General features: G+C 57.5%; 1 protein-coding gene across 3 annotated transcripts; it reads right to left on the bottom strand.

Moving 5' to 3' along the window:
• Positions 1-25,896, bottom strand: THBS2 (thrombospondin 2). Of its 3 annotated transcripts, none has more exons than XM_081140772.1 (22): positions 25,764-25,896; positions 22,822-22,896; positions 20,814-21,370; positions 18,967-19,051; positions 18,221-18,417; positions 17,421-17,561; positions 16,667-16,763; positions 16,000-16,170; positions 15,611-15,787; positions 15,102-15,275; positions 14,569-14,696; positions 14,336-14,491; positions 13,814-14,032; positions 11,757-11,864; positions 9,157-9,316; positions 7,800-7,918; positions 6,836-7,070; positions 4,717-4,944; positions 4,037-4,308; positions 3,151-3,248; positions 1,842-1,981; positions 1-1,373 (listed from the first exon to the last, which is right to left on the bottom strand). In XM_081140772.1, exons 2-22 carry the CDS (start codon positions 22,871-22,873, stop codon positions 1,360-1,362), a joined length of 3,528 nt encoding a protein of 1,175 aa, XP_080996898.1. In that variant the 5' UTR covers positions 22,874-22,896; positions 25,764-25,896; the 3' UTR covers positions 1-1,359. The 3 variants fall into 3 exon arrangements, with proteins under 3 accessions (XP_080996898.1, XP_080996899.1, XP_080996897.1); XM_081140773.1 differs by having other exon boundaries at positions 1-1,309; positions 22,822-22,913; XM_081140771.1 differs by having other exon boundaries at positions 22,822-22,913.
• Positions 25,897-26,102: the final 206 nt, after the last annotated feature.

Genomic DNA, 26,102 nt, shown 5'->3' on the forward strand with positions numbered 1-26,102 from the left:
CGAGACTTTGTGCCGACTTCCTCGGTCGTCAGATTCTAAATCCTCTGTACAGCAGGCAGGTAACGGGGGGAAATGTCGAATTAAGTCACCGCGACAGTATTTACTCAAGTTCCACCGTAAACTCTCATTATTTATTTGTTCTTCCGCATCTTACAGCATGTTTTATTCTGACAACGTAAGTTATAAAGCCTCGTATTTTGACAGGGAGATAATTTGCTGTAACTACCTTTATATTATTATATTCTAGTGAGACGTTTATTTCTAGGAATTGTACCACCTGTGTCTTCCTTGGCACATTTAAAATAAGTTACCGTGGAATGGAACTGCATTCTGTACTCTTTCAATAAATACAAGCACAACATTTACGACTGGAACCTTAATGAAACGTGTTACTCAGTTAGGTAAAAGCAACTCTTCCGTGGTTCAAAGCCTAGGCTGGGAACTGGACACCAAAGGGCACTGGGGGCTCCTCCCTGTGTCTCGTCTCTGCAGCAGAGGCTGGAGAGAGGGTCGGAAGCGGGACCAGGCGACAGCTGGCTGAGCTCTCTCAATCTGAGATCGCCAGAGCGGCCTGGGTGAGGGCCCCGCCCTGTCAACCGTCACACGGAGGCGGTCTCGCCAGGCCCCCATCTGCCCCACGGTCCAGCCAGTTAGCCGGGATGTTCCTTCCTGGATAAAACCCATCTCTGCAAGGGCGAGGCTTTCACTTTAGACAAGAATGGGGGAGAGGTTTTCACTAATTCTCATTTTTAACGTCCCAATTAGTTCACTGCCCAACTGCATCAGGTGACTCACCTCCTGACCTCACCCCTACGGCCTTCCCCCAGACCCGAGCCTCCTCCTAAGGGACCTAACAAGCGGCATGGTCCTGGAGCGGCGTGGGCCTGACCAAGAGCAGAGGCCACTGCAGGCGGTGAAAGTCAGGTAGCGACACTGTCCTGCTAACGCCACGGCAGGTCCAACTCCATATACACATAAATACAACCAGTAATTGCACTTTATAAGTAAACGTCGCTCTTTTTAAACAAACGGGAAGAAACAATGTCCTGTCAATGGTCACTCCACATACAGTCTCGTGCATCATCACTTTCCTGGGGCGGGTGGGACGTTCATCTTTGGCCCATCAAAATTCATCCTCTGAAGGCGCTTGGGCTTGGGGTTGAGGGAGGCGGTGAAGAACCGATCGAAGTTAAGGTCAAGGACAGAAGATGCTGCTGAAGAGAGAAGCCGTAGGACCAGGCAGGACTGAGGTGTCTGGTAACAGCATCTACGGTACGTGCGGGACACGCAGTGAGGCCGGTTCACACATCTACAGAAAACAGTGAGCACAGGATGGTGGGCCATGGCTTTTGTCTGGTCCTACTCTGTATTACCTATAACCGAAAATATCATTTTAATTGTAAAAAATGACATCCACGATATGGTTGAATACGTGGATGCTGACATGCGAGGGGGGTGGACAGTTGTCTAGGAAGGCCACCTAACATAGACAAGAAACCTTCCCCAAAGTCAACACTGTGAGTTTCCTTCATCTCTGTACCTGACGTCTGGTTTCAGGTGTGCTTTTGAGAAGCATCTCTGAGCCTTGCCCCTTCCCTCCCTCCCCCCTTCCTTCCTTCACAAGGGCGACACTGTGAAGCTCCATTAGGGGCCTGACGGTGGAGAACGTGCCGGAAGCCACAGGGCGGAGAACAGTGGGGACCAGTGTTTCCTACCAAAGGCCTCCACGTTCAACTAGAAACAAACACTTAAACAAACAAAAGCAACTCAAGTTGACCAAACATCTGGACGGGCCAGGCACACACGCCCCGCCCTGCGCCGAGACCTGTCCTCACACCCACCTCTGCACTCGTACTTGAGGTCTGAGAAATAGACCATTTCTTGAGAGAAGACAAACAGGCCCAGCCGCCCGCCTGCGTAGGTCTGGTCGTAGATGGGCCCTGAGTCCGCCATGACCTGCTTTCCTTCGTGCACCAAGACTCTGGGCGGGACGGAGAGAGAAGAGCGTGAACTCTGGGAAGCACACTCCACGGAGGATGGGCTCAGCTCCCTCCTGGCCACGCCCACAGCCGTGGCTCAGCTCCCCTGGCCACACCCACAGCCGTGGCTCCGCTTCCTCCTGGCCACGCCCACGGCCGTGGCTCAGCATCATCCCAGCCTCCTTCATCCCATCACTGGCTGTGGCCACAGGTGCAGGCAGGTTTCACCTTCATCTCCGCCTCTCAGAATCAAGAACAGTCCACGGTGGTGAGCAGCACGTCCCTCCCAGTCCCCCCTCCGTGGAGCCAGCGACCCTTCCCCTGCCTGGCGCCAGCTTCTCCCCACTGAGTCAGGGATCTCTTGGCTTATCATAGGCACGTCAGCCACGTGCTCACTACTGTGTCCCCGCTAACTGTGAGCTGCCCGGAAGCCAGGACAGGCTCCACCGACATGCATAGGACGGGGCTGGGTGCCCCAGGGCTTCTCGGACAGGAGGGAGACGTGACTAAGGGGGAACTTGTGTGTGGGGACCCTCATGGAAACAGGGCCCTGGGCACCCAGTCTGCTCACATCTACGTGTTACTGTGGGACCCACACATGCCACGTCTGTGACCCCGACTGCATGGAGCCCTTACTAACTAAGCTTAGCTTTGCACAAAAACTTACATTTTAATCATCATATTTTTTTTTACTCAAACCCATCACAAATGGTGTTGTCTCCAGAGAATGACATTCTGTGGGACTGGTATCTGTGCACATTTTGTTTGCGGCAGTGTTTTAAATCGAGCCATTCATGGATCAGAAATAAAGGCAGCTGCTCTCCAGGTGCAGCGCCGGCCAGTCCGGGAGCCGCAGACAAGTACCGACCGCTCGTCTCCTCCGCACAGGAGTCGCCCAAGGAGGACGGGTGCTCGACATCCTCCCAGTCACTTTAATAAGATGAGTTTGACTTTCTCGTCAACAGTTTTTGTTTTTTAAAAATAAGTGATGAGTGGTAGAAGATTCAGGACAGAAAAGAGAAGGCATTTAAAGTAGAAAAATCCAGAACAAGGACAGGTTAGAATTCACTCGGGCTCGGCCGTCTGCTCAGGTTCAACCCTGCTGGCCAAAGAAGCGCACCCTTAAATGTGAGACTTTTCGATAGAAACATCGGCAACCTGAGCGGCTCACCTTATGTACCCGGTCTTGGGTCTGTGGGTCAGGTGCCACCTGTAGGCAGTATAGTCTTTCCAGCCAATGTTTTTGGGGTCATGCCAGAGCGTCCGCACCTGAGGGAACAACATCAGTCCTGAGTATAACTGGAGCCTAAGTCCTAAGCACAGTTTCACACCAGTGCATGAAAGCTGAGGATGTTGCTCTGCAAACCAACCCCTGTGGCTCAGACCCAGAGTATAAATCTCCAGGGCAGGTGAGAACCCAACAGTGGGGACCAGGAGTCAATGCCAAGAGCCCAGGCACCTAAGCTGGACTCACGGATCCAAATTCTGGATCCTCTGCATCCTGAGCCTGAGACCTGGGGAGAAATATTCTCACCCAAGGATATTTTTTCATTGATTTTTTTCTTTTTTTAGAGAGAGTGGGAGGAGGGAGAGGGAAAGAGGGAAAAGAGACAGAGAGAGAGGAATATTGATGTGACAGAGACACACCCATCTGTTGCCTCCACAGGCGCTCCGACTAGGCTGGGGATCGAGCCTGCAATCCAAGTACATGCCCTTGACCGGGAATCAAATGCGTGACCCTTCGGTGAGGGCCGATGTTCTAACCACTGAGCAACACTGGCCAGGGCATACACTTTCTAAACGTATCTCCCTGTCACTAGCAGGGGAGGGAAATATGTTTAATTGGTGAGAGGATCACCAATAGTGTTCATAAAAGTACCAGGCCTGGTGTCTTTAATTAGGGAGAGACTCAATAAAAGATGCTTAAAATTACTGTCACTGAGTTAAGATGGACAGAAACCAAGGTGAGGGCCTTCAGAAGGGTGGGACTGCTCTCCCCAAAACCCCAGCAGCAGAGCTGAGTCAAAGGAGCCCGGCTCCCAGGCAGTCTCCCTCACCTGTCCCGCTGTGTTCCCCGTGTGCCACAGAGCATTCCTCAGGTGCTCGCCCGTCCCCGTGGTGGAGTTGACCACCTTGAGGGACACGCCTGAGTAGCCGTAGGCGCGGGTGGGCTGGTCCTCCCAGTAGGTCTGGGTCACCTGCTTCCACATCACCACGTAGAAGCGGCTGCTGGACTGGTACCCGAACACGAAGCCGGCATAGTCATCGTCCCGGTCGGTGTTGACGTAGAATGTGCCGCTGAAGTCCACAGACCCAAACTCGTCGAAACCTGGAGGCCAGGGGGATAAGGGCTGTGAGAGGAAGTCAGAAGCAGCCCTCAGGGGCGGCCTGGACCAGCCCTCGCCACCATGTGCAGCTCTGGGGCCACTCAGCTCGGGGTCTGTTACTGGGGCACTAACACAGCATCTGGGGGTTCATCTTTTCAGATCCAACCTACAGAGCCAGAGCGGAGCTGCACGGTGTTAGGTGATGGTTTGTGGCCTAGGTCATAAAATAAAATGGCAAACGGCCCCTGAAAATTACATTTCAGAGAAAGACGAGGCAAATGCATGCATTGAGCAGGTCTTACAGCCCGTGGAGGGACGGGGCCACCAGAGGACCCACTGATCCCACCCCCGTGGCTTTAAAGGACAGCTGGACCACAGCCTTGACTGTCTCGTGGACTGGGGAGGCTCACCCACAGCGATGCCGGGGTCGGAGTTGGCCGTCTGCACCAGCTCCTTGCCCTGGTGGCGGATGACCCAGTTGGGGTCGATCTGTGTGGTGCCCTTGGGGTCCAGGTGGACCATCTGGAAGTTCCTGAAGTCAGTCTCGCTGATGGCGCTGTTCTCCGGACACACGTCGTCAATGTCAGGGACGCTGTCGTTGTCAAAGTCATCTTTACAAGCATCTCCCCGCCCATCACCTGTCGCCAACAACAAGCCGGAAATGAGAGAGCAGGACATGGCTGGGCGCCTGCCTCCCGGGTCCGAGAGGACTTTGCCGAGACTCTGGGAGCCCAGGTGAGCACTTTGCAGTATTTCACGGGTTAATTCTCATAATTTCTAAACGCTGAGCTGATGCCCTGAGGCGTCGCACACGCCTCCAGCACGGCTGTGACAATACTGCAGCCAGGCCCACTGTGGTCCCCGGGGCACACGGGCCACCGTCAGCCCCCCTGGCTCTGAGCGGAGACGCAGCACAAAATCTGAGCACTGGCAAGAAACCAACTGAACCAGCAGCATTTGTTTTGTTTTTTAAATATTTTCCAGAATGTCTTTTATTACCTTTGGTCTCCTCCCTGCCTTCGGTCCGTCTGGCGCTCTGAGCGTCTTTCTTACGTGGTAAACGACTTGCCCAGGGAGCTGGGACTTCCCTTTTTTGGAAGCTGCTTATCCCATTTTCCACTGAGGTGATGGGAGGGTCGGGGTCCCCTGGTGTACAGGGGACGGGACGCTGCCCCCGTGTCTGGTAATGGTGACCCCAGTTCAATAAACCAGCTGTGTTAGTATCTGTTGCTTCAGTAGAAAAAGACGCAGAATTCCCAGCGTGCTCTCCGCGTCTCTCTTCCATTCCCCTCCCATTTGCTACGTGGCCAGCACACCCTCGTGTGCAAGGAAACCTTGAAAGCCCCCACGTCCAGCCCGCACACCTGCCGTCCGAGTCCTCCCGGCCCCCACGTCCAGCCCGCACACCTGCCGTCCGAGTCCTCCCGGTCCCCACGTCCAGCCCGCACACCTGCCGTCCGAGTCCTCCCGGTCCCCACGTCCAGCCCGCACACCTGCCGTCCGAGTCCTCCCGGCCCCCACGTCCAGCCCGCACACTTACCGTCCGAGTCCTCCCGGCCCCCACGTCCAGCCCGCACACTTACCGTCCGAGTCCTCCCGGTCCCCACGTCCAGCCCGCACACCTGCCGTCCGAGTCCTCCCGGTCCCCACGTCCAGCCCGCACACCTGCCGTCCGAGTCCTCCCGGTCCCCACGTCCAGCCCGCACACCTGCCGTCCGAGTCCTCCCGGTCCCCACGTCCAGCCCGCACACCTGCCGTCCGAGTCCTCCCGGTCCCCACGTCCAGCCCGCACACCTGCCGTCCGAGTCCTCCCGGCCCCCACGTCCAGCCCGCACACTTACCGTCCGAGTCCTCCCGGCCCCCACGTCCAGCCCGCACACCTGCCGTCCGAGTCCTCCCGGTCCCCACGTCCAGCCCGCACACTTACCGTCTGAGTCCTCCCAGTCCCCACGTCCAGCCCGCACACCTGCCGTCCGAGTCCTCCCGGCCCCCACGTCCAGCCCGCACACCTGCCGTCCGAGTCCTCCCGGCCCCCACGTCCAGCCCGCACACTTACCGTCTGAGTCCTCCCAGTCCCCACGTCCAGCCCGCACACCTGCCGTCCGAGTCCTCCCGGCCCCCACATCCAGCCCGCACACTTACCGTCCGAGTCCTCCCAGTCCCCACGTCCAGCCCGCACACCTGCCGTCCGAGTCCTCCCGGCCCCCACGTCCAGCCCGCACACCTGCCGTCCGAGTCCTCCCGGCCCCCACGTCCAGCCCGCACACTTACCGTCTGAGTCCTCCCAGTCCCCACGTCCAGCCCGCACACCTGCCGTCCGAGTCCTCCCGGCCCCCACGTCCAGCCCGCACACCTGCCGTCCGAGTCCTCCCGGCCCCCACGTCCAGCCCGCACACCTGCCGTCCGAGTCCTCCCGGCCCCCACGTCCAGCCCGCACACTTACCGTCTGAGTCCTCCCAGTCCCCACGTCCAGCCCGCACACCTGCCGTCCGAGTCCTCCCGGCCCCCACGTCCAGCCCGCACACTTACCGTCCGAGTCCTCCTGGTCGGGGTTGAACACCAGCCGGCAGTTGTCCCTGTCGTCGGGAACCCCGTCGTTGTCATCGTCCGAGTCGCAGGCATCCCCCCTGCCGTCGCTGTCGTGGTCGGCCTGGTTGGCGTTGGAGATGTAGGGGCAGTTGTCCTGGTTGTTCTGGTGGCCGTCCTCATCGATGTCCTCATTGTTGTCACACTGGTCGCCCACGAGGTCATTGTCCACGTCGGTCTGGGGGACGGGGCACAGGGGCAGCAGCCTTGAGCATCCGTCCCGTGAACCGGGTGCAGATGGAAAGCCACCTGCGGGCGCCTGAGCTGGAAGCTCCCGTCCCACCCGTGGGCGGTGGGTCTGTGGACGGGAGCAGCTTCCTGAGGTCACCCCAATGTCTACACACAGCCGGGTGGGGCCCAGGCCTCTGTCCCTGCTCCCCCTCCACAGGGCTCCCTCCAAGTCAGACAGACAGAAAACCACCCAGAATCAAGGCTCCCTCTGACACCGTCCACCGCAGTACACAGGGTGGGCCGCTCTCGGTTTACAGTTGTTCGTACGGAAAACAATTCAACAACAACAGCACGTGAATAAACTGTTCCGCGTACTCACAGCTGTAAACCTAGAGTCGCCCCCCTGCATTCTATGAACTAGACCAACGTGTCCTTTCCTCACTGTGTCTTCAGAGGCAACTCTGAAAAAGCCAAGTCCTCGGACTAAATTGGAAAATAAATGCAGAGACAGATGGAGAGACAGGTCCCTTCAGACCTCATGGCGAAGCCTCTGCTCGTCTGGCCTGTGGCCCCCGAGATGCAGGAGCCGTGCTCAGAGTTCAGTGAACGTTTTCAGTTAAAATGATGGAGACCCAGGCTGTCCTGCCTGGCCGAGCTTGTGAAACCCACGAAGACATGTCCGTCCATGACCGACAAGGTCCCGGGCCCGCTGCTCACAGACACTCATCACACCCACCTGGTCAGGGTTGTGCACCAGGGGGCAGTTGTCACAGTGGTCGCCCACGCCATCGCCATCCGTGTCCCTCTGGTCTGTGTTGTAGACGTAGGGACAGTTGTCTCGCTCATTGAAGACGTCTGCAGGAGATCAGGGAAAGGGAGACGGCTGAGTTGGCTGAAGCACGTTGCCTCCTGTCGCGTGATGTAACTTACAGCCAGGCTTTCGCTGAATAAAAATGACCCAAGGAGGCAGTAAAATGAGAAGATTACTCGCCAGCTCTGTGAGTTTTCTGGATGAGGCCACCCAAGGTGGTCACTGACTGTGTTCGTGGGTCAGTCCCTGAGTCCACTGAGCTGTTTCCCTGAATATCCCCCCAGAAAACGCGCCCTGAGACCCTGGGTGAGCAGCTCCCCGGCTCTGTTGCCCTGTCATCTGTCCCCTCCGTTATCAGAAAGTGAAGTGGCAGAGATACAGGCTCTCAGGTATCACCTTAGTCCAAGAAACCTGAACACAGATCACAGATTCCATCCAGACGGGAGTTAGGAAGAGACAGAGGTTCACAGTGGACCATAGCGACACCGCTGCCAGTGACAAGGCTGCAAACGGGGCCCCGGGAAAAGCGGGAGACAAGCCTGGGGTCTGGGAAAGAGGAGAGGGTCCCCTGGGGCGAGCGCAGGCAAGAAAGGACCTGGACACCCCTGGATCCAAGGAGACGCCCCAGCCACCCTCAGCCCCAGAAACCAGCATGCCGGACACTGTCCTGGGGCCAGGGAAGCCGGTCAGTGTCACACCAAGTCACACTGGTGAATGTCCAGGTGAGGATGGCCAGCGTGGAGTGGCCCATAAGCTGCCGCCGGCTGCATGACCAGTGGGAGGCGGCACCCAGGTGGAGTCTGGTCCCCAGGGCCCAGGGCCCTCGGATTAAAGGTCAGCCTAGTGGTGTCAGACCTCACCGTCCGCAGACACCTGGAACCTGGGAAGCTTTGCAATGAATGGTTCAGAGAATGGAGAGGGGTGAGGCCCTGGATGTGTCTCCCCAGAGAGGCGAGTGCTGCAGACCCTGCTTGGAATCAGTCTTGAGAGGAGAGAAATGGGCTCTGGAGCATGGGGGGGGCCCTGTGAGGGCACCAGAGCCAGCCTCAGAGGAAGGAGACGCTCGACTGCGGTTTCCTAAGGGTGGTCCTGAGGCTGGCGACCCCTGACGCTGCCCACAGGGAGAGACGGGCACACTGACGATGGCTCTGAGAACAGCCTAGAGAATCACCTGACATCACATTAGCAGCAGGTGAGGCTGAGCGTGTCCAACACGCACAGACTAGAAGTTTGCAAACACGTCTACCTGAACCTTAAACACATCTTCGCAGACAACACTGACCGTCCCCATCGATGTCCACAGAGCACGCGTCCCCCTCGCCGTTGTGGTCCGTGTCGATCTGGGCAGGGTTGTGCACGTATGGACAGTTGTCACAGCGGTCCCCGACCTCGTCCTTGTCGTAGTCGAGCTGGCGGGGGTTGAAGAGAAGCTGGCAGTTGTCCTGGAAGAAGAGCAAGGAAGGGATTTAAGAGGCAGCACAGGCAGGCTCATGGGGTTCACCCATTACTCCCACCTGCAGGTCACGCAGCCCAAGCAGATGAGAGCGACCGAGGCAGAGGCCAGGAAGCAGGGCCGGGGAGCCCCACCCAGCACACTCCTGGCATCAAGTCACTTTATACTTATATGGGCATCTGCCCCTTGCAAACATTTTGAGATTTTCTACAGCGAAGATGACAAACCATATGCTTCATGGTGAAGACAGATGCATAAATGGTAAGTGAGTGAATGAGTAAGTGAGTGAATGAGTGAATGAATGAATGAGTGAATGAATGAATGAATGAGTGAGTGAGTGAATGAATGAGTGAGTGAATGAGTGAGTGAGTGAGTGAATGAGTGAGTGAGTGAGTGAGTGAGGGAGTGAATGAGTGAGTGAATGAGTGAGTGAATGAGTGAGTGAGTGAGTGAGTGAATGAGTGAGTGAGTGAATGAGTAAGTGAGTGAATGAGTGAATGAATGAATGAGTGAATGAATGAATGAATGAGTGAGTGAGGGAGTGAATGAGTGAGTGAATGAGTGAGTGAGTGAGTGAGTGAGTGAATGAGTGAGTGAATGAGTGAGTGAGTGAGTGAATGAATGAGTGAGTGAGTGAGTGAGGGAGTGAATGAGTGAGTGAGTGAGTGAGTGAATGAATGAGTGAGTGAATGAATGAATGAGTGAGTGAGTGAGTGAATGAATGAGTGAGTGAGTGAGTGAGTGAATGAATGAGTGAGTGAATGAATGAATGAGTGAGTGAGTGAGTGAATGAATGAGTGAATGAATGAATGAGTGAGTGAGTGAATGAATGAATGAGTGAGTGAGTGAATGAGTGAATGAATGAGTGAGTGAATGAGTGAGTGAGTGAGTGAGTGAATGAATGAGTGAGTGAGTGAGTGAATGAATGAGTGAGTGAGTGAGTGAGTGAATGAATGAGTGAGTGAGTGAGTGAGTGAATGAATGAATGAGTGAGTGAGTGAGTGAATGAATGAGTGAGTGAGTGAATGAATGAGTGAGTGAATGAGTGAGTGAGTGAGTGAGGGAGTGAGTGAGTGAGTGAGTGAGGGAGTGAATGAGTGAGTGAGTGAATGAATGAGTGAGTGAGTGAGTGAGTGAGTGAGTGAATGAATGAGTGAGTGAGTGAGTGAATGAATGAGTGAGTGAATGAATGAATGAGTGAGTGAGTGAGTGAATGAATGAATGAGTGAGTGAGTGAGTGAATGAATGAGTGAGTGAGTGAATGAATGAGTGAGTGAGTGAGTGAGTGAGTGAGTGAATGAATGAGTGAGTGAGTGAGTGAGTGAATGAATGAGTGAGTGAATGAATGAATGAGTGAGTGAGTGAGTGAGTGAATGAATGAGTGAGTGAGTGAGTGAATGAATGAGTGAGTGAATGAATGAATGAGTGAGTGAGTGAGTGAGTGAATGAATGAATGAGTGAGTGAGTGAGTGAATGAATGAGTGAGTGAGTGAATGAATGAGTGAGTGAGTGAATGAGTGAATGAATGAGTGAGTGAGTGAGTGAGTGAATGAGTGAGTGAGTGAGTGAATGAGTGAGTGAGTGAGTGAATGAGTGAGTGAGTGAGTGAATGAGTGAGTGAGTGAGTGAATGAATGAGTGAGTGAATGAATGAATGAGTGAGTGAGTGAGTGAATGAATGAATGAGTGAGTGAGTGAGTGAATGAATGAGTGAGTGAGTGAATGAATGAGTGAGTGAGTGAGTGAGTGAGTGAGTGAATGAATGAGTGAGTGAGTGAGTGAGTGAATGAATGAGTGAGTGAATGAATGAATGAGTGAGTGAGTGAGTGAGTGAATGAGTGAGTGAGTGAGTGAATGAATGAGTGAGTGAGTGAGTGAGTGAGTGAATGAATGAATGAGTGAGTGAATGAATGAGTGAGTGAATGAGTGAGTGAGTGAGTGAGTGAGTGAGGGAGTGAGTGAGGGAGTGAGTGAATCAACGGGTCAGCGGAGCTCCGGTGCAGCAAGGCTGCGAGTAAGCTGATCCCCGCACCCGCAAGTCCTGGCTCATGTGTTGATGTCAAATCCTCCACATTTTGCAGCTGTTTCCCCGGGAAATGCTGATGCCCGAATATCGCCATAAAGGTGAGTTTCTCCGTTTCAGCGACAGCCCTGCCCACCACCGTCACCACCAGGAGGGCAGATACGCCCCTTTTGTGGGATAAATGTAAGTTAAATGTTAATGTTTCCCGCCGAGCGCCCCAGACAGCTCCCTGCTGGTCCGCCACTTCTTCAGTGAGGGACCAGCCTTCTCCGTCCGCGGGTGACTCTGGGTGATGTGGGCGGAGCACCCGTCTCGACAGCCCCAGGCGACGGTTCAGTGTGAGGTGCTCCTCTCCTGACCCCTCCACCCCCGAAACCCAGAGCGGAGCTCGGAGGGTGCGGCCCCACCTTCTCGTCACTGACACCGTCGTTGTCATCGTCGTCATCACAGGCGTCCCCAATGCCGTCCTTGTCGAAATCTTCTTGCCCGGAATTGGGCAGGAGGGGGCAGTTGTCCTGCGACCAGAGGAAGGACGTGGTTATAAAACATCCCCGGAGCCCTTCCTAAGGGGGGCAGGCAAACAACTGGGGGGCAGAGTGAAGATGCTGAGGGCACACCCGCCGCCCCGAGCGCAGAGGAGGGAGCGACCCCGCAGCAAGGCCAGGGCGTGGGGCTCAGCTCTCACGGGCTGCCCTGGAAGCCACGTCACCCCCAACGAGAGGAGGCGGAGGAAGCTGTGGACAGGGCCAAGCACCTAATGAGGGACCGTCCACTGCTCTGAGAGAACGCGGATGCAGACGGAGCCCTTGTGTCCCCTCCTTCCCCTGAACTTCAGCTCATCCACCTGGGCACAGCTCCCCCAACGTCACCCTTGGGAGCCAGAGGGCCAGATTCTGGGACCTCGAGGCGACCTGCTCAGAAACTGAGGCTCAGGCTCCAAATCAGCGCCTGGCTCAGCGTTTCCGAGACGCAGGTGACTTGCGTAACGAGTCCCAGGTCAGGTTTATAAATACTATAAATCACAACCGAGCTGCACAGACACCGACAACGCGAGGGACCTGGAAACGCTGGAGAGGGGAGGCAGTGAAGGCTGCGTTTCTGCGACGGTAACATGGGCACCACGGAGTTGGGGGGCATGCAATGGGTGGCATGGCCCACGGCCCATGTCTCCAAGGAAGCTGCTCCCAGGGCCACATCTGAGCCCGGATTCAATGCCAGCCCATAAGGAGGGAGAACGTTCTGGGAGGGGTGGGGGTGGGGACACCTGGGGGTACGTCCGCTGAGGATACACAGGAGCCCCTCAGACCAGCTGTGGGGTTCCAGTAACCGTCTCCCTTAGCTCCTATTTACACTCATAAGGTGGATTTATAGTTAGGACCTGCAAGGTGCCATTTTTTTAGTGACTGAATTCCTGTCTGAAAGTCCAATGAAGAAAAAATCAGGGTGTCCCTATGGCAGTCTCAGCTTCATGGGCACCGTCTGTTAGCCCGACCCTGAGCCCCAGGGTGTGGCTGACCCCAATAGAGACCTCCAGCAACAATCCCACCCACAGGCGCCCTCCCTGGGACCACCGGGCTCGACCCCGAGCTCAACAGGGAACTGGCAGGTGGGTGGGCGGGAGATGGGACGGGCCCAGCCACTCCAGAGCCAGTCACTGTGTCCCGTCAACACCTGCCATCCACAACCAAGGCAGACAGGAGGAGAGAATTCCAAATAAAACTGACTACCCCACAGTCATGAGAACGAATAGACATAAATATTAAGGAGATGAGCAGACTTATACGTGCAAATGTTTTGCACGTGTGTCATCCACATTTCTGAAGCTATTAAGACATGAAGCCGGCTCGGCCGGTGGCTCGACTGGTTGAGCATCGCGGACACACGTTCCTCTGTCTCTCCCCCCCATCTAAGCGCGCCCTCGGGTACGGGTTAAATAAATAAATAGAAAGGCACTGGCACCTTCGGGGCACCTTGCAGAGTGGCCTCGTGCTGATTTCTAGAACAGGCCACAGCCTGATCTCTGGAACCTACAATGTCACTTTGTGCGGGAAACGGGGGAGTGTCACCTTCCACAGCAAAACGTGCGACTGAGTCAAGGGTCTGGAAGGAGTTTCCTGGGTCTCCGGTGGGCCCCAAACACCAGCACCTGTGTTCTTACCACAGGGAGTCGGGGCTGGGGACAGGCACGGGGAGGGAGAGGGTGGTAACAGGCCAGAAGCAGAGGCTGGAGGGAGGGAGGGAGGTGGCCGCAGGCGGGGGCCCTGGGCCACCAGCCGCTGGGAGCTGCCCCGAGGGAGCGTGTCCCTGCCGACAGACAGACGCCTGATCTCAGACTCCCGTCAGACTGTGAGGTGGTGAACACAGCAGCCCCGTCCCTGTCACTCTTTCCAGCTGCCCCAGGAAAGTGACGCTCCTGTGAGGGACCCTGAGGCGGCCCCGTCGCGGAGGCCAGCGGCGCCCTCACCTTGACGCAGTGGTAGGTGGCGTTGGTGGCGCAGACCAGGTTCTTGTTGGGCCAGCCGTCCAAGTCGGAGTCCTCCCCGCAGATGAGCCCGTCACCCGCGTAGCCCGTCTGGCACTCACACTTGTACATGGGGTCGCTGAAGTGCCCCAGGTAGATGCACTCGGCATACCGGTGGCAGCGGTGGGTCTGCTCCTTGCAGGGGTTCTCGGGCTCACACACCTGGGGGGAGGGTGCCGGTGAGAACGCAGAGACCCGGGCCGGCCCTGGCCGGACAGACGCGCGGGACTCCGCTCCTTCAGGAGGGGCCTGGAAGCAGCTTCGTGAAAAACCGGGACCTGGTCCCCCTGGGTCCCCATTGGTCAGCGGTCACGGTAGGTGGTGGGTCCCAGAGCCCTGGCCCCGTGGGAGCAGCTCCATCCTGCCCTCTCCCCAGAATGCCGCCTTCCTCTTCTCCCGCCCTCCAATTCCCCGGATTCCTGCTGTTTGGACACCTGAGAACCACACAAAGGGCCCACTGCTCACTTGCTTTTCTGTCTCCGCCGCCTTCAGGCCGACCCCGAAGGGCTGGGTCCCCTTGTACCTAGGGGGGCAGGGCAGGCAGTGGAACCCGGGGTCCGTGTTGACGCAGCGCTGGGACTTGCTGGTCGTGGAGAAGCAGACATCGGGGACCAGGGCGCACTGCAGGGACAAGCGATGTGAGCCCGAGCACCCCCTTTCTGCACGCGCCCGCCTGCCCTGCCCGGTCCGGCACCCACCTCGTCCAGATCCTCGCAGTGGGTCCCGTTGCCCAGGAAGCCCACGGGGCAGGAGCCACAGGACCAGGAGCCATCGGGGAAGCTGTTGCACTGGGCTCCCGGGAAGCAGGGGTTGGACAGGCAGCCGTCTGCGGGGAGCAGAGGGGTCAGGCCGGGGCCGAGGGGCGTCAGCCGCCAGGGCACTCACTGTGCCCCGGGGCCCCCACGGGCGCCGTGCTGGTGACAAGCCCAGGATCACAGCACAGATGGCAGATGTCTTGCAGCCCAGAGCACACGGCTGGGCCGAGAAGCTGGGGGCTCAGGTGTGAGTCACTCGCTATTTGCTGTGCACAACCCATCCTGACTGTTTCTGCTTTTACACAAAAATCAGAGGAACCAAACACAGCTGTTAGGAGCGGGTGCCTCCAGGTGCCCACAGTCGGTTTTTCTCTGTGTTTCCCATATATTTCCTCCCTTGAATCAGAACAAAAGCCCAGCAGTGACTCCAAAGGCCCTGGCTGGGGGGCCGAGCCCCGCGCCCCACCCGCGCCCACCTGCGGGGCAGCTCCTCCTGTTGCACATCTGCTGCTCCCTGACATCCCCCCTGCAGGGCTCCCCTCCGTGCCGGGGCTCGGGGCTGTTGCACACGCGCGTCCGTTCCCGGATGCCGCCGGCGCAGGTGACGGTGCAGGCAGACCAGGGCGACCAGGGGCTCCACCGGCCGTCGACTGCGGGAGAGAGCGGGGGCAGGGCAGGGGGGGTGACCCACGTGGCGGGCAGGAGGTGACCCGGTGAGGCGGGGTCCCCAACGTGGCGGGAAAGGCGGGAAGAAGCCCCCTCCTGGCCGGAGGCTGGAGGGTGATGGAGGTGCGGGAGCCTCAGGTGGTGAATTTTTACCTCTGGGAAGAAAATTCACGGCCCCGTGTGTGGAGGCTGAGAACCGGGACTGGGCTGCGGGACACCCGGGCCAGCCACCAAGGGGACCCGGCACCTTTCATCCGCCACGCCCCTGGGCCCTGGGCCCGCTGCCCCACAGGCCACCCCACCCACCTTGCCCTCTCACCTGGGCACGGGACCCCCTGGCAGCCTTTCGTCTCCCGGCCACTGCCTTTGCAGGCCTTGCCCCCCATCTGGGGCACCGGCGAGTTACAGAGACGTATCCGAGTGATGTTGCCGACCCCACAGGTCACAGAACAGGAGGACCACGGTGACCAGTGGCTCCAGCCGCCGTCCTGCCGGACTAGCACAGGGGAGGCAGGAGACATCAGCACAGGCCCCCTCTCCCCGGCCCTGGAGTCGCCTGTCACTCAGGCTGGAGGGAGGGGGACCAGCAGGGCCTGTGGACAAGGCCAGGTGCCTCCCAAAGAGGACAGTGAGTGGCTGTCCCCCAAAACCCAATCCCAGGGCCAGGGGTGCTGACCCATCACACGGGGCCCAGTGGCTGACACTCACTGCGGTTGTCACACTTGCCCAGGCTGCAGGCCCGCGTCTGGATGGACGGCCCCAGGCAGGTGTTGCTGGTGACGTCGCAAGACCGTCCCCTCTGCTGGGTGCCTGGCCCACAGGTGGCAGAGCACTGGGTCCACTCCGCCCATGGGGACCAGCCCTCCTCGCCATCTGCCGCTGGGAGGGAAACACAGGCCTTCAAGACTCCGCCCAGTGACGATGGGTCAGGAGGGACGGGGTCATGCCCGCGGTGGGACCTGTGCCCTGGACACGGTGTGAACCTCCGAGAGGAAGATGCTCTGGGGCAAACACTGGGTACCCCAGGTCAGGCCCCAGGTCGGAGTCAGGGTGTGTCTGCCAGGACCACTCATCGTGGTAACACACCCGGAGCTCCAGGTTGTGTCTGCCTCTTGGGTGGGTACTCGCTTGGAGCCAACGTCGGGGTTCTCTGTGTCCGGTGGTCACTGGGGCTCGGGCTCCTCATCGAGGGGGACCGGCCAGGACAGAAGCCCTTGGTCCCTAACTCAAGGGCTTGCAGACGCTTGCTGGTCACTGAGCCGTGAAATGAACAGCCGGGTGAAGTGCCCCTGGGACTGTGCAGCTTGACCCTCACCCCTCTGAGCAGACAAGAGTGACACCAACAGGACCCCACGCTGGGGCCACGGCCACTCACAGTGGACGCAGGATGGGCAGCAGTCTCCCTCCAGCAGTGACGGGTTGGCGCAGGTCACTGGCGGGCAGGAGATTTGGTGGCAAACAGTTTTAAATTTCTGCAAGTAAAGAAAGGCATTTGTGTAACACTCGCTGGAAAGTCAGCTCAGGACCAGGCTGCACTGAAGGGTCCCTGGAATGTCCACAGTGATCTGCACCCCACAGGCCCTATAACCGACTCCAGGGGCTCAGCTCACTCTGCCCTGGGTGCCCAGCATTGGCCGTCTGTGTCCCCTGCCTGCCCCCCAGCAGTGACAACGGAGAGTGTCCCGCTGGGGCAGGTGGCGGACAGGACGGCAGGGTCAGCTCATGCTGTGAGGTCCGAGATCACCCTCCGTGGAGGTGGAGGGACATGAGACTTGGAGAACCTCAGCGACCCACCAGCTAGGCTCTGGGCAGTGACAGGCCGTCCCCGGACGTCCCTGCTGAGCTCTGTGGCCCTCGCAGGGCTGACTGGACCTCAACACAAGCTAAAGGGCACCTGGGGCTCCATCCCCGCCGCCTCCGGCACTGGACAGGTCGCCCCCTCAGCCTTGGTCTCTCTATGTGCAGAGCAGTGAGGCTGGTTGAGGCCTGGTTTGCAGTCAGCTCTGCTCCGTGGTTCTCACTCTCGGCTGCCCTGCACCCCCCGGTCGGCCAAGGTCCACCCACGTCCAGGCTACGGCCACGTGCCGGGAGCGCTTGTGCCGCTGGGGCAGACACTGCCGAGGCCTCACCTTGCAGGTGCACTTGGTGCAGCTGTCCACCACCCAGGTTTCGTTTTCTGCGAAGAACCGGCCGTCCTGCCAGCAGGCAGACATGTTCCTCGTCTTCGGGGGGCCGCCGATGAGCTCCCAGAGGTACTGGTTGTCGCTCGACTGGAAGTCGGGGCAGGATGTGAGGACAGACGGGAGTGGGCAGCATTCAGGGCCAGGCTCCCGAAGGAAGGGTGTCCCCCCGCTGCAGCTCTGACCCCCAGAGCGGGAGCCGTGTGGACCCGCAACCCCCGAGGCAGAGGGTGCGCGAGTCCCGCGAACCCTCACAGGCTTTTCGCCGGCGCCAAGCCTCACCCACGTCACTTCTCCGCGGCGCTCCGCGCACCGTGAGCACCTGCCCGCCCGCGCCAACCCCGGCGGCCTCTGCTGCTCCTGCCCGCCCGCGCCAACCCCGGCGGCCTCTGCTGCTCCTGCCCGCCCGCGCCAACCCCGGCGGCCTCTGCTGCTCCTGCCCGCCCGCGCCAACCCCGGCGGCCTCTGCTGCTCCTGCCCGCCCGCGCCAACCCCGGCGGCCTCTGCTGCTCCTGCCCGCCCGCGCCAACCCCGGCGGCCTCTGCTGCTCCTGCCCGCCCGTGCCAACCCCGGCGGCCTCTGCTGCTCCTGCCCGCCCATGCTCGTGTGGAAGGTGCCAGAGGGGCCTCCGTCTCGCTGTGCCCACTCCCTCGGCCTCCACAAGGACCACCCATCCTGGACAGAGTGAGGACAGGCTCAGGGGCCCTCTGCTGTGGACGCAGGTGGGGTCTGTGCGCCCCGGCACCCACCACTTTCCTGAGGTTCTCGTGCAGCTGGTTGACGACCAGGCGCAGCCCCGACAGCTCGCTGACCATGCTGCCCAGCTCCTCGCAGGAGCGCTCGCACACGCCTGGCCTCTCCCCTGCGCTCTGGCCCACGTACGCGGAAGTGACCGCAGGGCTCAGGTGCAGTGTCTCCGTGTTCTCGCTGATGGCATTGGCTTCCGCTGCAGGGACATGACGGGGGCCCCATCAGAGCCACCTCGGGGTGCAGCCCGCCAGCCCTGCCTGTGGGTGCCGGGCGGGCTGTCTGCACACGTCCCCGCCATGGAGGCCCACGGGCTTAGCAGGACGGTCCTACCCCTGACCAGCTCTGACTCAGCCCTGGAACCACCCACGGGTGGAGCAGAGGCGTGCAGATGGCCTGGGCCCTGTGAGGCACTGGGACCTCATACCCGTTCCCCCCGGGGGACGTTCTGATTTTCAATCCCACGTTCTCCAAACGTCCCAACAACCCTCAGCTCCTCATCTGTCTAATTTCCCACCCAAAGCACCTTTTATTCTTCAGCTTGCTGTGCACCAAGCAGTCAGATGTCCTTGCCCTTCCCCGAGACCCCCCCTTCTCCTGGGCATTCACAGCATCGTTCTGCCAGGTGGCACTCCATCCAAATGTTTTAATTTTAATTCTCCCTACTCACAGTCACACACCCCCCAGAGCAGAAATCCACCTGAGACAGGAAATGAGACGGGAAATACATGGCTCAGGACACACCTACCTCCCTGGCCTTGCTGACAGCCTTTCCTGCTGAGAACGTCTTCCACGGAGTTTTCAAACACCAAGTAGACATTCTGCAGCAGACCCTGTGAGCACACACGGGGAGAAACAGCGATGGGCAAACGCCACACGTGACGCCATGTTCGGTGGATGAGAGGAAAACACTCGAGGTGATAATAACTTGGGGTGTTTTCTCTAAGTGCCCGCACTCAGCAGGTTGGAGTCTGTAGAAGGGCCACCCTGTGTGTCGCTTCTCAAACTGTTTCAGGCACGACACAGAGAGTGGGAGCGTCCCACAGAGGGGAGCGAGGGTGGCCCCGGGGAACAGGTAGCTCTGTCACCTGAGGATGTTCTGATGGGTGTTCAAGGCTACTCGCTCCTTGCAGGGGACTCGGATGGTTATTGCATTTGGCTAAAGGTCTTGAGAACATCTGCTGGCCCCGCCACAGACACAATGAGATGAAAGTGTCTCCCACACAAGTGAGAAGCCGCTCATCACAGTGGAGACAGGTCACCTATATGCTATGGAGCTTCTTAACCCTAACGCTAACCCTAACCCTAACCCTAACCCCTAACCCTAACCCTAATGCTAACCCTAACCCTAACCCTAACCCTAACGCTAACCCTAACCCTAACCCCTAACCCTAATGCTAACCCTAACCCCAACACTAACCCTAACCCTAACGCTAACCCTAACCCTAACCCTAACGCTAACCCTAACCCTAACGCTAACCCTAACCCCTAACCCTAACCCTAACGCTAACCCTAACCCCTAACCCTAACCCTAACCCTAACGTTAACCCTAACCCTAACGCTAACCCTAACCCCTAACCCTAACCCCTAACCCCTAACCCTAACCCTAACCCTAACCCTAACCCCAACCCCTAACCCTAACCCTAACCCTAACCCTAACCCTAACGCTAACCCTAACCCTAACCCTAACCCCAACACTAACCCTAACCCCTAACCCCTAACCCTAACCCCTAACCCTAACCCCTAACCCCGGCCACCAGAGTAACTCCGGAACAAGCCAGGCACCTGACCAAACCATTTTACTCATGTAACCGAGCTGCATCGCTCAGTTATCTCCGAAGAACACACAGACACGTGGAAGGGAACACAGTGCTAGCCCTGCACCATGGTTTTAACAACCCTCTTCCGGGAGATTCTGTAACGAAGGTGCACATGGAACTGGCAGGTTCCTTTCCTTAGAAAGGTAACGTGTTCCTTGTTCTCGCATCACCTGAGAAGCGGATGTGGGAGTGGGTTCAGCATCACAACGTTAGTCTGGGTTACTGGGAACGTGTGACTGGGCTGACTCCCTGTTCACCCATCACCCTTCGTCGGAACATCAGTGACTATCGTGCAGGTAAAAAGTGTCCCTGCGACAACTGGCTCTGCTGATTTCTGGTGCTGTGTGTGCGTGTGTGTGTACATGGGTGTGTGCATAAGAGATGTCTGTGTGAACACGTGCATATTTGTATAGTGTTTGTGTGTGAACATGAGAGGTGTCTGAGCACACATGCATATGTGCGTAGTATTTGTGCGTGTGCATGAGGTGCCTGTGAACACACGTGTATCACCATACATCACGTGAATGTGTGCGTGGGTGTGGTGCCCGTGTGTGACTGTGTGCACGTGTACATGTGGGCGTTCATGAGCACATGTATGACGTGTGTGTATAAGTGGCTGTACATGTGTGTGCATGTCCACACATTGACTGTGAGCTGTGTGCACAGGTACAAGTGTGTGTGCGTGTGCATGTGCATGTGCCTGATCTACTGCAACACAGGCCCGGTCGGCTGCCCGGGGAGCCCTCCCCACGTCGCGTGGCCCTGTCCCACGTACCCTGAAGTGACTCTCCCGGACAGAGCCTTTGGCCACGTACATCTTGCTCTTCTCCGTTTTCAGCTGCTCGTAGAAGGGCTCCTCCAGCATGAAGCTGTCGATGAGGTCACAGCCCACGTACAGGCTGAAGGTCTCGCCGGTCACCTGCACCGTGACGTTCTTCCACTGGGCGTCGGCCAGGCCCACGTCCTCCAGGGACAGCACATGCTGGGTGCCATCCACCCAGTAGGTCAGGTCCAGCGTGTCGGCCGGGCCGTTGGAGACGAGCTCAAACTGCCTGCGGGTGGCGCCGGGGCCCTCAAGGGCCAGCAGGGTGCCCCGGGACTTGCGGTCCTGTTTCAGGCTGGCCGTGAGGAAGAAGCCCTCCCTCTGCCGCATGAGCCGGGCGATGCGGCCCAGGAACTCGGCGCCCACCGGCGGGATGTAGTCGAAGCGCAGGAAGCGGTAGGCGGGCGTGCGGGGGTCAGGGCCCCGGAACTGCTTGGCTCCGATGGTCTTCCGGTTGATGTTGCTGATGCTGAAGAGGTCGAAGGCCGTGTCCTCGCCCTGGTCACCAGCTGCGTGAGGGAGCCGAGCAGGGGTTACAGCGGGGTGAGGGGCCAGGAGATGCATGAGGCCCCCCACGCCCGGCGCCCCTTCCCCTCCTCCGGGTGCAGGGCTGCCGTGCTCTGCGAGGCCCACTCTCCTCTCCCGCCTGCACCTCAAAACGGGGGCTGGTTCCCTTGACAGGTCAGGAGCTACAGCCAAAGGTCCCCAACAAGGTCGCCCACCACTTTGTTAAGCTCAGCGGACACTTTTCCCAGCAAGACTTCCCAGGAAGGAAGCAGGGCCCGGTCCCACCCTTTCACGTGCTCCGGACCCTGTCCCCACCCAGACTCCGAGCCCCTGCTGGCTCCATCCTTCCCCCAGCCTGGGTGTTGGTGCGGCCCTCTCCTCATGTTTGCCCAGAAAGAGTCCTAAAGAGCGTGTCCTGGCTGCTCGCGTGGCCTCTCGGGCTTCGTGACACTGGCCTCTCTACTCTGCAGGTACCATTCCCGCATTTGCCAGGCTCGCTGCGGGCCGGGGTCTGAGACAGCGGCTGCCTCGAGTCTGCACGCGTGTAGTGTGACGTCACCTCTGGAAAGAGCAGCTCTCAGAGCCACCAAAATTACAGCAGTTCAAACAATTCAAGATTCTTTACTGGACGGAACATTTAAACAAAGTCTAACTTTGCACTGGACGCTTGGCTCATTAAAACGTCGTCATCACAGTGTTGCTGACGGAAGTGTGAGCTGTACCACCTTCACTGGAGCCGTTCGGCAACAGATCCAAAATCCTTAGAATAACTACAACCTTTGACTCAACCTTTGGAACTTATCCTGAAGCATAATCAGAAGTAAAGATTCATTTACAAAGGTATTTCCTGTGCGTCGTCTATATCAGTAAAAGTAAAGTAATGTAAGTGAGAACTGGCCAAAAAGATGTACAGGTTATCTTCTGGCACATTGTACAGGCGTTAAAATCATGCTGTACAAAGAACAGAGATAGAGGGAAACATTTATGATGTATTTTTAAGAAGGAAAACAGGTGAAATGCAAAGAGGTTACAAAATACCAAGCACCTCACGCTGTGAATGCAGCGCGGAGGAAACAGGTGCACGTGTGCCCAGGAAAAATGCATCTCTAGGTGGTATTTCTCTCTCATTCCTGAATGTTCAAAAAATAAATCCTTTCCTTTGGTATGGACCCAAAAGTAAGCAAATATTTATTTAAAAGGAAGTGAAAAGGGCTCTAAAAGGTCAGACGCTCCAACCACTAACTTCACTTTGTCCAGCCCCTCATCTCAGGTGACCCACCCTGAGAACCAGGTCCCTGAGGCCCTGCCCCCACTCGCCCTGGGCGCCCACTCGCCCTGGGCCCCCACTCGCCCTGGGCCCCCACTCGCCCTGGGCCCCTACTCACCCTGGGCCCCCACTCGCCCTGGGCCCCCACTCGCCCTGGGCCCCCACTCGCCCTGGGCCCCTACTCACCCTGAGCACCGCAGGAGGCCCAGAGGGCCAGCAGGACCAACGTCCAGAGCATCCCTCCTCTCTGCTGCCGGATGCCTGCAGGTGATCAGAGCCTGTTGGTCACAGTACAAACCTTCAGTGCAGACTGGAATTCTTACTCACATGACCGTTAGAAGAAGCTTGTATATAACAGTCGGAACAAACGGATTTGTGGGAATTAAACGCTAGAGGAGAAACGTGCCTCTCAGATGGCAGGCTTCCAATCGCAGCTAATATTATGGACTAGCATTTGCTGACCAGCTCTGTGCTAACTGCATTCAAATATCTGTATTATTTAATCGTCATCATGACCAGGAGGTATATGCTACTGTTGGGGTCTCCGGTTTACAGGAGGTTTGTAAAAGGAGGCCTGGAAAAGTCTCGTCTGGCCCAGCTCGGAGCTGCTGATGAGCAGTACAGTCAGGCTGGAACCGAGGGAGCTGGACCTAGAAAAACATCAGCCTGGTGGAACTGATCCCTGGAGGCATTGTGTGGAAATGGCCAAGAAAAAAGTTATGCATAAGTTAATTAAATAGAATAAACATTAACTGTACATTGAGTGAGAAATGAGCTTAATTTGGAGTATCATAATTGCAAAAAACAAAACATTCTACTTGGATATAATTTTTCACCCTGCCTGGCTCTTTTCCTACAGCCTGTTTTTCCATTCTTGGGATTTTCAGTTGGCTGGCTCAGCAGAGGCTGGACCAGAAGTCAGGAGACCTGGCGGGCGGGCGGCTCTGCGTTAACCCCTGCTGGGCAGCCCTGTGTCCTGGGTCTGGGCTCTCTCATCCCCATGAGGGGCTGGACACCCAGGCCCACCCTGCTGTGCTGCCTGGGCCCTGAGCCCCAAAACTTAGGCCTGATTCCCCCCCTTCAGGATATCAAAGAGAGCTAGGGTCTCGGTGCTGAAGAAACACAAGGAGGCTGCCCCTCCAGAAACATTCAGTAAACTGGCCAAGTCGTCTCCCATAGGGGAGATGCCCCAGAGGATGAGGAACACCCCGCAGGGCCCCCGGGTCCCTCTGGAATCCAGATGCCCGATTTACACCTTCTGCCCCCAAAGGAGCCCGGGAGCTTGCAGGCAGCACCGGGGAAGCAGAGGACCCGGGGAAGCCCAGATCTGAGACCCAGAGCTGAGCTGTGGGCTCCTGCTGTGCCACCTAGGACACCCGTCTAACCTCTCTGCATGGGTCCCCTCACCTGTAGAATAAAAGGTGGTCACTTATATGTGGAATCTAATGAACAAAACAAGCTGACAAACAAAATAGACCCAGAAACACGGAAGCATGAAACAGACTGAGGGGTCTCAGAGGGAAGGGGGGTCGGCGGGAAGAGGTTAACCAAAGAATTTATATGCATCTGTGCATAACCCATGGACGGGGGGGGAGAGAGTGCAGAGGAGGGAGTCAGTGGGGGGAAGGGGACATCTGTAATACTCTCAACCAATTAAGATGAATTTTTTTTTTAAAGCAATGGTTTAAAATACCCGCCTCCTGGGTGACTGTGAGGAGCAAGCTAAGCCAGCTGACGTTTGTGAAGGGCTCACTCAGCACAGCAAACACTCGGGTGTTGGTCACACACTGGCTGGGCTCCCAGCTGGAACGAACGCCCGTGACTTCCCCGTGCAGTGGCAGTGACGGAATGAGGTCAGTGGGGTTGTTAACAGGATTAGGGGACGTGAGCAGACACCGTGTCCATGCTCGCTCTGGGCCCACGTCCGTGGTCCGCACGGCCTGCCCTCACCATGCACCCGGAGCACACCGCTGACCCCTGTGGGCTCCAGGTAAGGCTGGCTCTGGCAAAGGCAGCCTCCATCCGAAAATCAACTTTAAATTTCTGGATGCCCAGCTCCCCGAGTCCAGGCTTAAAGGGTGAATGAGCTCTGTTCCGGCCACATCCAGCCCCATGCTTCCCCAAACAGAAGTGTCTCGGTGTCTCTCCGACATATGAGGGTGAGGGTCTCATCTCACGGGATCCCGACTACAAAAAAACCAAGCCTAGCTGGTGGGGCCACCAGCCTCACCGCATCCAGCGTCCTCTGACTGACCGCAGAGCTCATACATCACGTGACGACAGTCACACACACCACGGTGACAGGCACGGCACCGTCCACACTCGAGTGTGCTCCTGGTTTGAGTTTTGCCAAAGGAGATATTTCCAAAAGTGTCCCGCCACAGGATGCCATTAGAACTTGTAAAGATCTTTTAAAATTCTTTCTATATGGGCCGTCGCAGCAAAAATAACATTCTGGGAGACAAGTTCACCCCCCACCAAGTGCCAGGATCAAAGCCTGTGCTCCTGAGGCCCCCGCAGCCCCACCAGATGGACAGAGACAGGCCCCTGGATAACAGCCAGGCCGACCTAACTGCCCCACACCTGTATTCCAGGGCACCTGGCACTTTGCAGGCACTTACTATTTCTTTTTCATAAATAACTAATGTTGAAAGCCACTCTCCAGGTATTAATAACGTCTGCGGTTGGAGTCCCTATAATCTCTCTGATTACTTTTTCAAGTTCTCTGGAATGTTTTTCCCCTCCAATTCCTGCCTCCTGGTTCCCCCAGAATAACAGACTTTAATGTGCAAACTTCTTACTCTGTAGCTGAAAAAGCATATTTGCCCAGGTTCCCGGGCAGGTACGTTCATGAAATAACAAGTCAGGGTGTGATCCGGGTGCCAGGGAAGGTCTCAGCATCCCCCTGCAGACAAAGGTTAAAACGCGTTCCGTGCCTCAGTCCCTCAGTTAAGCACAAATCTGCGTGGAGACAGGCTCCCTGCATGGCCGTCCCAGCCACGTCGCCCACCTCCAGCTATAAATCTATGCTCCCATTTGCCTGCTCCCTCTCAGAAATCAGAAGAGCCTTCTCTGAAAATTTGACTATAGTCAAATGATTTGGTAAAGTTTAAAAAAGAAAGTCTTACCGTGTAAGAGAAACGGCTGCAGCGAGGGCTGGTTCGGGGTTGGGACGAGCTGGTGCTGGGCGGGGGCCTCTGCAGACGAGCGGGGGGCGCACTGGCCTCCGGGCAGCAGCCACGGCTTTATATGCTCCTGTCTCCGAGCTTAATTCATTCCCTCGAAGCAATGACATAACTCCTCCTGCCGGAGGACCACAGGGGAGGAGCCAGAGAGGAAAGCCTTTCCTTCTCTCAGGGAACAAGTGGGCCTTTCCCACCAGAGACAAGTCCGCGGGATGCGAAGGGGTGAGGGAGCAGCTAACCAGTCTACAGCTCATGCTTTGCCACACAGATGGTTCGTTTATC

Source organism: Miniopterus schreibersii, assembly GCF_964146895.1.
Source record: "Miniopterus schreibersii genome assembly, chromosome: 6".
NCBI classification, from domain to species: domain Eukaryota; kingdom Metazoa; phylum Chordata; class Mammalia; order Chiroptera; family Miniopteridae; genus Miniopterus; species Miniopterus schreibersii.